The sequence below is a fragment of the Falco cherrug genome, chromosome 3 (assembly GCF_023634085.1).
Source record: "Falco cherrug isolate bFalChe1 chromosome 3, bFalChe1.pri, whole genome shotgun sequence".
Lineage (NCBI taxonomy): Eukaryota > Metazoa > Chordata > Aves > Falconiformes > Falconidae > Falco > Falco cherrug.
In genome coordinates, this window is record NC_073699.1 from 40,346,846 (window position 1) to 40,358,128 (window position 11,283).

Consider the following 11,283-nt stretch of genomic DNA (forward strand, 5'->3'; position numbering starts at 1 on the left):
AACAATGCCTCTCGGCAGTGCTTTTGGCTCCCCAGCTATCCACACTCACTGGGGACTGCATACAACAGGCTGGAGCAGCACTTCGACCCACCTCTCTCAAAGAGAATTAAAACACTCCCCGGGCTCTGTTACTGCAGTGTTGATCTGAACCTCCCCTGCCTAACACATGTGCATTCAAAGCCATTCTTTGAGACCCCTCATCCAAAGTTCTATACCACCCAAACTCCAGACAGTAAGAGCAGACAGAATAGTCCAAGGAGTTCAAAGCACTAAATGCGTGAGAAGCAGACTGCATCAGGGGAAGTAACAGAGTATGTCCAGGAGAAAAGCCCCCCAAAAGGTTAGGTGTGGGAAACTGGAATCACAGGAACCTGAGTTCTTACCAGTAGAGAAGAAAAAGCAAATGGAACTGTATAGAAGTGAGAATGTGATACAGCAATTCATGAGAAGAACAGAGTTCCCAACAGAATTACGAAAAAAGAATAAAACACAATTTAATAGGACTGTGGACAAAGATGAGAAAACATCTTTTTCTTCTACTTCCAAACTGCTTAGTCCTTCTCTGCTTCAACACACTTACAAGAGATTTCCACAATCTACTGCATCTGTAAGTAATTCCAGCTCTCTACATGTGACATCCTTTTTAGTCATCATTAGGAGAAATGGGAAAGGCCACTTTCACCACTACCACTGCAGCTTTCCATAGTATTCAAGACAGACACACATACTCTGTAAGTTTTTTTTCAGGCACAGTGCATGTTGTCTGCTGGTAACAATGCGATTGTCTTATTTATGAAAATGAGTAGAGTGACACATCTTTTATATATAACAGCAGCAAACTTATGTCCCCGTAAGACACAACGGATACGGTGCCATACACTGAAGCTACACAGAGACTGAAGAACGGACTAAGTAAATTCAAGTGGGCATTACTGATACAGGGGTCCCCAGTTCTGGTATGGCTTACAGCACCATGTTAACTTCAAGACCTTCCTACCAAAACCTTTCTGTAGCCACACAGGTAAAACTTTAAATAGATGCTGCCATGGCTACAAAGCAGATGTCAGAGCAAGCTATGTACGATGTTGCTTACTGGTTGTTGGTTTTTTTGCTCTGTAAAGTTACATGGGACGCGCACAGACTGACTAAACTCTGAAAGAGTTGCAAAGGTGGCAAAGGGGTTGCCTGCCACTTGGGCATCCAAGTTCAAGTGGTGCTTTGGATCATTACCTATGTAGCTTCAGGTGCTGCTCTGAATTCTGCAGTATGAAGTCCCAAAGTACTTTCAGACTGGGAAACAAAACATGAAAGAAAGCCTTAGACCTTGCCCTTGAGATTACTGATGGGACAGATGCTGACAGGAACACAGCTACATCCTATGGCTGGTTGGTACTGGTAAAAGCAATAGTAAGAAGGGCAAGGAAAAGAATAGCATCTAAGCTGTAAAGAGCATGGCTTCAGTCTTGATTTTGTACCAACTCTTGCATAGTGCTGTTGCAGAGCAACACTGAATACCTGACCAATATAGGTAAAATCTTGGCAGTTTATGCATACGAGTGCATTAAATTAGATTTAATCAAGGAAGCTTGCTTTCTCTATTGAAGTTGTTTTTTATTGAACAGGCTAAGAACATTGCACTTACAACACTCTTGAGAATATGACAGGGTGCTGGCTTCACTTAAGCAAACTGCAGGAGCACATTTCTAAAACACACAAGTCAAGGATGGGCATGGTAGGCTGCCATTCCCTCAGACATTAAAATAAAGTTTATTTATGCAGAATCAAAGGAAACTTCAGTGGAGAGCCCAGCAATGAAAACGATGAGTGAGCTTGACTTCTGACCTCTCTGTTTTTTCTGTCTCTGACCTTTCCACTTAACCAAACTTCAAACTCAGCCTATGGTATGGCAACAGGTCTTCATCCTGCAGTGTTTTGAGAGCACTCAGCATTTTGAGGTGCTGCTGGGATGTGCTAAACAGATTATATGATCAAATCCAGATTTAGGTAACATCTGCGACAGAAAGATGACTGACTTGTTAGCCATTAGCTGCTAAAAAAAGAGGAGTTTTTAATTACTGTTACCCCCCTTTTTATGTCAAGTTGACGGTGTCCTGTTTCTCAAACCTCTTAAATCTCTTGTCATATAAGAAACTCTGTGACTGTAAGCAGATATTATGGTGCTGACACAACTTGTCTGTGCTTTCAAAACAGTGTGAGTACCTTACTTAGGAGGCAAAAAAAAAAAAATCTGTTTGGCCAACCTATGTTTAACATTAGAGGTCCTCAGCATGCATGCATTCAAAGTTGGAACACAAAATAGCAACCACACTGCTTTAGCTAGTAGTGCCAAGTATGAAATCACAGTGAATGAATAACATCTCTCATACCTGCAGGAACAGATAATTCACATAATGAGTATTTGCCAATGAGGGGAAAAGGTGCCTGCCACAAACAAAACATTTTGAGCACAACAAAATCCTACACACTAGAGAAACATTTAAAAGCAGCATTGTATTTGATGGAAAAATAAACGTATCAGGTGCGCACAAACAATATGCCACAAGTAAAACACATGAGCATGAGAAAAACAGTGCACCAGATGAATTACTTTGCAAACACCACTTTACCATACAGTCTCCAAAAGCAGTATATATGAAAAAAACTAGAAATGGTCATTGGCTACCCTTTTGCATACATTTCATCAATGACTTTCAGTGTACTCCATAAAAGCAACAGGGCTACTAATGCTTAGCACTTTAAACACAGGTGATCACATACTATTCCTCAGGCCCACAAGCGTTAACTCACAGCTTCGTTTCTTGGGTCCCAGAAGCTTCATTGGGACTACTCATGGAAATTAAAATTCAACAGGGCAAGTAAAAGGTTGAGAGTTCAGTATTTAGCTTTTGCTTGCTTAAGTTAATGCAACTTTAAAAAATTCAGGAAAGAACATCCTAGTAATCAATAATAATTTAAAATCACTTATCTACTTAACTAAACACTCACAATTTGTTTAAGAAAATGAAATCACTGACTTACAGTTTGTTTTATTCTGAGATAAACAAAGTTCACTTACCATGTATTCCATGTTTGAAGCAGGTGGGAAGACTTTGCCTCTGACTTGATTATGATAATCAAGAATGGCAATCATGTCATTCTGCGAAATGTAGCGCTTCCGCCTAGCTTTGGGAATTTTTGCAGAGTCCAGATGAGCTGCCAAAGCCGTCTCAATGTCAGTAAAATTATTGTCTGACAGGAGTAGGTCACTGGAGTTGGGTAACACTAATGCACTTGTTTCACAGAGAATGGAAAATAAGAAAGCACAACTGATTGCAGTGATTACTGTCATTTTGAGGCCAAAGGAGAAAGACAGGCCACAGAAGTACTCTGCTTTAAGTTAGGGCAGTAGGAAACCAATCTGTAGAAGAGAAGATGTCAAAGATGTGATTCTGTACATCTGGGTAGGAAGACAAAGTGAACTGGCAGGCTGTGATCAGAAAAATTATTCTATCAGCTCAGTCATAAAACCAATACAGTCAGAACACATGTTTCTAAGCAATTTTCAATAACCACATGAAATGTTATGGTCTTACTACAAACACACTAAAAGAAGTATCATTATACCATTAATTACATGATTAGAGCTAGGAGTATTCCTGAAATAGTGACAGTGCTATCACACCAGATCAGTCCATAAACCACACTATTAAATCTTGAACCACGAGACTGCAAAAAAACCTCACAGCGTGTTTTCCACTGAAAATTAAAAAGACACCCTAGGCTATGCCTATCCCATATGCATGGATTGTTTTGACACAATGTGGCACAGATAAACTAGTAGGCAAAAGACAACACATGAAGCATGAAAGCAGGACATCTTAGAAATAGCATTCAAATCTTAACTTCAGCAAAATGTGATGAACATTGATAAAACTGCATGCAAAGCAAACTTACTGAGCTGAATGGCTTACCTCTGGACAATACCAAGAAAAAAAGGAAAGCAAAGAAAAAAAAAAATACAGTCTATTGTTCTCCCAGTACATATAGCACTCTCCTATATGATGATATGAGCCTTTCTGAAGGAGTGTCTCTTATTATAAACCCCCAAAGAACAAAACTCTGCTGGTTTTGAAGCTTCTGGCCACAGGAGCTGCTAACAGCCTTTATATGTCACAGCCGGCAGCAGCCCGGGCAGTTTCCCTGAAGGTCTCGCTCAGCCACCGGCAGAGGGAGGAGCTCTGCGCAGCGCGGGGGCGGCCATTGGGTGGCATCCCCGCCGCGGAGGTGGTTTGGGGAGTCAGTCACACCCCCGGTTTCTATAGTACAAAGGGGCAACATGCAGGACTTTCTTTCTTCGGCACTTCCTACCTTTTCCCCTTCCCCGCGTTTGATTTTCGCCCCTCATTTCACTAGCGGCGTGCTGGCCTGGCGAACGCTGTCTCACACAGCTCCCCCAGCGCCCGCCGAGCGGCGCGGGGCTCGCACGCCGCGGTTGCCCCACTCACAGGAAACGGAACCCGCGGCGCCCGGCCCGGCCCGGCCCGGCTCGGCTCGCCAGGCCCGCGGGGCAGCCTGCCCTGCTGCGGCGTGGGGGGCTCCCCCTGGGCCACGCCGGGCAGCGGGAGGGCCCCCGCGCCACCCGTCGCCGAGATGCGCGGGGAGCCGCTCCGCCGGGACGGCCCGCTGCCCACCCCCCACACACACCCCGCCTCGGCTGCGCACCCGCGGAGGCACCGGGCGAACGGCGCCGGAGGCAGGCCGTGGGTAGCCGGTGTCGGTTACCTGGGCGTCTGGCTGCCCGTGAGAAACTACGGGAGCAGCAGGACAGAAAGCTCTCGCCGGTGCGTGGGAGACATCTGTTTCACATTAGCTAGCATATAGCTGGGATTATTTAAGCACAGAATGGCCCAGCCACTCACACAGCAGAGCTGAGGGCATAACACTGAGGCCATGACGAAAGCGAGCAGAGAGCAGCAGCAGCAGCAGCCGCCGCTGCCGCCGCCAGCAATTGTGTACTGAAGACGGGATAGGAGCAACACAATATCAGGCTGATCCCCCACCAGGGCTCGGCGACCTGGGGCAACCCGTAAAATGAGACACGTAGAAATGTAATTACAGGATTTTGTGACATCATAAAGGAGCTAGGAGGGAGAAACACAACCGGTTTGATACTACACCCACAAGTTTCAGTAGCTCTGTTAGAGAAGCAATATGGGAATTAAGTATTAAGGAAGCGAAGTCCAGTAGTTGGAGCACGGGGCTGGAAGCCAACACTCACGCTTTCCTTTTGGCTCTGCTGCTCACTCGCTGTGTGGCCTAACCCAAGCCATTTAATCTCTTTGTGCAATCTCTACAATGGTATACCAGCCTTCTACAGACATGTTATAAGGCTCAAATCACTAATGTTTGATAATGTGCTTTGTGATGAAAGGTGTTAAGTAAGTATAAAGTATCATCACTAGTTATATTACCATATGTAAACCCAGCCTGTCCAAAACTGCTCCTTGCAACGCAGCTACAGGTATTGCTTTACATGATTGTACAAGAATCATGTAATGTCATTTATCTCTACAGGACTAGATGTTGGATGATTCATTTAATCCAATTTTCCTCCTTCGAAAATGAAGTGCTTATTTGTTAATGTTAATAAACAGTTAAAAACTGTTCCCCCATTGTTTGAATACAATGGGAAGAATTCTCTGCTCCTTTGAATTGCCGCAGGTCCTTTGATTTCATCTGAGCTGCAATAAGTTATCAAAGGGAAGACTCGAGCTTAACATCTCAGGAAGTTCAGAGGGTAGATTTTATTACTTAGTCACATTTTAGATTGCTATAATTACTTCCTCATACTCACACTGTGGCAGTACTTGGAGGCTGTTATGACATAGGGCTGTACACGGAACAGCTAGGATAGACAAGCAAATGTAAAATAGCTGTAACATTCACAGCTGTAAAATTGAGCTGTACTTCCCTAAGAACACGCCAGCTTATGAAATTTCCTTGATTTCCATTGCTTGTGGTCGTTGCCTAATTATTTGTTTCCATGTCTAACAGGCAGTCGGTGTAACTACTCACCTAAATGTAGGAAAAAAGGTTATAAGCAATACTAACAAGCACAAGAGCAAAAAGTACATGATGAGCGGGAGAGGCCTTAGGGCGTGAGAGTGCCTCGACCCAAGCCTATTATATTGAAGTTCTCAAATAAGAAGCAGTGGCAAATAGTGAAAGAGCAATAGTAACTCTCAAACTTGACAACTTAGGAACCCTAGACAATCACGTGCATGTGTGTGTTCAGTTTTCTTCTGAAAAATGAGTCAATGGCCTGACATGCAGTGAAAATTGGCAAGCAAGACCAATGAAGCCACACTAAAGTCTTCATGAAGGTCCACACCAAGGAGAGGAATGGATAAAATGAGGAAGAATGAAGCAAAGAAGGATCTAAGATGTCTGCAGGCTCATAAGGAGAAAAGTGAGGAGTGGATGGAACTGTCTGCAACATACACAAAAAGAACTATTTCCCGAGTCTTCAGCCCACTCAAAAAATACAAAAAAAGAACAATCAGACTAGTGACAAAAGATTATTGCAGGCCCGAGAGAGACATTAGTGAGACTGTGGAATGAGTCAAAATATCTGTAAACCTAATTAAGAACAGAATGTGCCAGCTGAGGCAGCCACAACACTGTTACTGAGCAGCCTGGAAAAAAAAAAAAAGGGGGCAATAATTCTTGTATTTAATGTCGGCAAATGTTACCAATGAAAAAAGTTATACAATCAAGAATGAGAAAGAATGTAGAAGAAACTAAGAAAGAAAAATAACTCTGTTTATCTTCTGAAAGACTCTCTCAATTCTAGGAAATGGACTAGATTTTAAGGTTTCACTGGAAAATACCTACTTTTAACAGAAACAGTGTTCACAAATAGGCAAAAAGCAAAAATGGCAATACACTATATCAGCAGAAGATCAAGATTTTATCTGGAAGATAGGCTTGGGTCAGAAAGAATAGGATATAAGTTTATGAAATACACCATCTTTACCTTCATTGCACAATAAAAGTGATGACTTACAACACTTACGGTTCTTCTGCAGTGTATTCCTTGGATTAAAAACATAAATTCTGATCTTCTAATCTTCCATTACTCAACAAAGTAGTACGCACTTTATCATTTTGACTGACATTTATTTTAGTAAATGAGTTATGACTGTATAGAAGCAGAGTTGTCATCATTTAAGAATAGCATACTTACACCAAATTAATTTTATGCTGGTTGCTTGTTAAGCAAGTTAAGCTTGAAACATTTAGTATAATTTCTTTTATTTTTAACTACCTTAGAAATACCTGTGGGATTCCAGATACTTTTGATATTATAACTTTACTCTCAGAGAATTCATTCATAAAATCAAAGCACAAAGTGTGTATTTTTTCCTGTTCTGTATCTCCAGGCATAGTGAAGTTCAAAAAGTCTCACACATTCAAATTTCTCAAAAAACCTTACTTTTGATACTTCATCATACTGATAGCCATCACACAGAGACAATGGTTCATTGAGAAGTAGCATACCTGTAGTTACTCAAGAATCACGTAGGGGGTGGTACTTTGATCTGAGCTCTGCCAGGTCCTAGACTATAGATCTGCTTCTGCCTCTGGATCATCCTGGGAAAGAAGCTAAGTTTTCTACTGTACCTCAAGGACCAAAACCAAACCAAACAAAAAAAAAAACCCAAAAAACAAACAAACAAAAAAAAGGATGACCTTTTTATCACAAAGTGAAATGAGAATAGGAAAGAAATCCTTCATTCAAGAATGCTTTGGCAATATCTACCTCCTTCTGGCAGTACAGTGACAGGAATGTCATCGACTACAGCAGTATCGTAGATGAAGTCTGAACCACAAGACAATCAGGCTTGTAGTAGTAGTTTTCAGTTTGGTGGCTGATGAACAGTGGAGCCTAGTAACGATTTCAGCTCACCAAGGTAGATTTTTCATTGCCCAGACATAGACTTCTAGTTTCATTTAAGATGCACAGACATTTGAGATACCTGCTTCACAGATATGACGTGGGACTTAAGAAGATCTGTGCCTTTTTGAAGTACGGCAGGTGACCAGATGAGGACATCTCAAGTTGCATCAGTCACCCACCCTGGCAGGCTGCTTGAACATCAGTGACTGTATTGACTGTATCTTTGTTAACTACAATGGAGGCTTAAGCACTCAGCTTATACAGAAACACCACTTTTGTTCTCTCCATCTTCAGCTGAATGCTATCCAATATATCGACATGTACTAGATCCAAATTCCACCCAGAAATCAAAGCTTTAAACAAAGAAGATAGAACAAGTACAATATGGGCAACCATATTCTCAGTATTAATTTTTTTTCCTGAATTTCCAAACAAGTTTAGAATATAACTTCCATCAAGCACAATCATTATTATTCTTAATATACTGTGGAGCCAATGGCACAGGACTGGGTCACAACAGTAATAAAATTGGCATATGGAAGGCTCATGAAACAGTTTGTCTATTGTTACTGGAAGTATATCAACGGCCTAGAAAAGAATTAGTAGAAAAGGAGGAACAATTATTTATAATGGGAGGAAATGCTAATTACATGTAGCAAGAACTCTGCTTTGCCAAGAAATTACTGCTGAGTAGAGTGGATGCTAAAGAGCTGTTCCAGGCATAATATAACATTTCTTAGAAATGAGGTAATTAGCACACTTCGAGGCACTGATAAAATCAGTATTCTTTTCACTAATACTTCAGCAGAAACCACTGGCCACAGAGAAGTAGAAGGGTTAAGAATTTTCTAGGCTGTGTACTTGTCATATTAAGGATACATTTTCCAGACTTTCTTTTGGATATTGTGTCATATTTCACTACTCTGGGCATTGCTTAGGAATCTTATCATAACTAGCATAAATGCATCAGTGCTTAACTTCTTTGGATACATAAATTGTAAAACAAAATCTCCCTAACCATCAGTGTAGTGTCTGCAGTGCTTGCCTTGTGGGCTCATCGTGACCAAACCTAAGCACTATTTTGTGTTATCTCATAGTTCCTTGGTAATGTAGTTCCTTTATATGGTGCTTTAAGCATCTTTATAATTGAAAATGCAGTTGAAAAATCCAGTGTATACCAATACTAAAAAAGGCAACATTTCTCATTCCAAGTGCAGAAGTTCATGTTTCATTTCCACTGGATTGAAGAATTCACTTGAAGAGTACTGAAGTGAAAAAGAATATTTGGGTGGGTGCTCAACATCTGTCAACTGCAAATCAGTTTCTGATTCTAGCATTGTGTCATTTTCATCACTTAAAATATTTCTTTTTTTTTTTTTTTTCAGTGGAAAGATACATAGAAACTTGGCATCGGTTTTGAGGAGTGGGTGTGTATATTCTGCAGTATTTTTCCTGACCTTTAGAGAATTCATCTTCCTTCATATGCAACTTCTGTGAGCAAAAGAACCTTCTAAATGGTGTTTGACCTGAATATACCCAAATGAACTTTGCTTAAGGAAATTAAATTTAAACCTGAAACAGTTTCTAGGTATTAACTTTGAATGCAATATGGTTTAGTGACCAGTTCACTGTACTGGACACAGAAAGTCTAACATCAATTTCTGGACCACTTGTTGACCTTCTCTGTTACTCTGGGCAATGTACTTTACTGCTTACAGCTTCAGGGAAGGGTCTAAACCTGTGTCTCTAAATGCCCTTCTGTCTTCTTTCCATCTCATCTATTTGCAGTAAACAGATAAGCTTTTGAGGCCTGGGGTAGAATACAGTATTGTGTGAGCATTGTGATTTTTAACCATTCTTTTATGGTGATAGAGGTGTGCTTAGATCTCTCTCACCTTCACAACATTTTTATTTTTATGTTGTTAAATTGCTCAGCATTGTATTGTTAGACGTTCTGACACAAGTTTCCCACAGACCACCATCTAAGGAAATGGAAGAACACTTTCTTAAAACATGAAAGATTGAGTGCTGAGTTATTAAATGCCTAATAACTAATAAGCTAAAGTTTCAGTGCAGTAAAAATTCCTCAGAAATGCAGCACAAAGGTTGAGCATGGATTTCATCTCTTCTTAAGGATGAACAAATCAACTTAAAAATAAAAAAGGTAAGCAAAAGATGTTTTATACATATATATACACACACATGCACATGCACATGCACACACACACACACAAACACAGTGTTGGGCCAGAGGTAGGAGGACCATTTATTATTCCAGAAAATTGAAATGGCATAAGGCAGCTATCAGACTCCACTACAGATATTTTAGGAAAACAGAACTCCTAGATAGAAATATATCAATTTCCTATCAAAACGCAAAGGATGAAACTCTTCAAACATTTACAACAGATTTGAGACTGTTGAGTTAAACATGTAATTTTGAGGTTTTATGGAATCCCTAATTCAAGACTAAATTGTAGTAAGAATCAGAGACCCAAAATGGAGAATGAGATTGCTAGGAGAATGAGACTTTAACATAAATGATAGCTACAAAAATATGCCAAAGTGAAGCTAACAGACACAATAGTATGCAGAGTAGTCTCCAGGCTCTTCTTTTAGATCTTCTGAGGCCTTCTAATATCTTTGGGGACTTCTAGAAAGTCTTCTAGGAACGTTGGAGTGACTGATATCGCTGGGAAAAGGTAGCTACTCCACACTTTTTTCTTCTACCAAATCTAGCAGTTTCTAAATGCTTCTGTCAGCTATTTATGGCCAAAAGTGCATACATCTTTTATCTTCAGCTGCCACCTGATTTGGGAGTGTCAAGCAGCCGTTCAGCTAGTGCTAGGAAGAGACCCACACTGACTGTCAGGTCCTGCCTGCAGCTCCTAGAACAGCTATTTGTGCAGCTGGGTGTATGGAGGGAGATGGGTAACTGAGGACAAAGTGGCACTGGTAACCATGGGGCACTGTCCCCTGTCCTATCTGGAGCAGCTAACTCTGGCACAGCAGAGGCCTTGACCCAGGAGAGAGCTCTGGAGGGAGGCTGTGGCCATCCACATCCTAGCCTGCAGGATGACATGGCGGGGGACTGTGTCCTCACTTGCAGGAGCCGTACGCTGGCTGAGGAGTCAGATCACTGCATTAAGGAGATGTGGGACAAGGAACAGACTACACATCATCTGGGAAGATGACAGAGACCCAGCAGAGATGAGATGCTGGAACCCAACTTCACAGAAGGAGGGAATGTCCTACTATGCTTGACTGATTGGAAAAGAAGTGAAAAAGGTTGGAGAAATGACAGACAGGCTGGAGGAATGGGC

General features: G+C 41.4%; 1 protein-coding gene across 2 annotated transcripts in view; it reads right to left on the minus strand.

Moving 5' to 3' along the window:
• The window catches only part of PI15 (peptidase inhibitor 15), a 29,287-nt gene extending 24,439 nt beyond the window's left edge, over nucleotides 1-4,848 (minus strand). The window contains exons 1-2 of one of the 2 annotated variants that reach the window (XM_027811159.2): nucleotides 4,783-4,848; nucleotides 3,077-3,418 (exon numbers count right to left, since the gene is read on the minus strand). In XM_027811159.2, the coding sequence (XP_027666960.1) occupies nucleotides 3,077-3,349 (273 nt within the window). In that variant the 5' untranslated portion in view covers nucleotides 3,350-3,418; nucleotides 4,783-4,848. Of the gene's footprint in view, nucleotides 1-3,076; nucleotides 3,419-3,971; nucleotides 4,175-4,782 lie in introns of those variants that run through there. The other variant, XM_005443183.3, reaches the window with a different exon arrangement.
• Nucleotides 4,849-11,283: the final 6,435 nt, after the last annotated feature.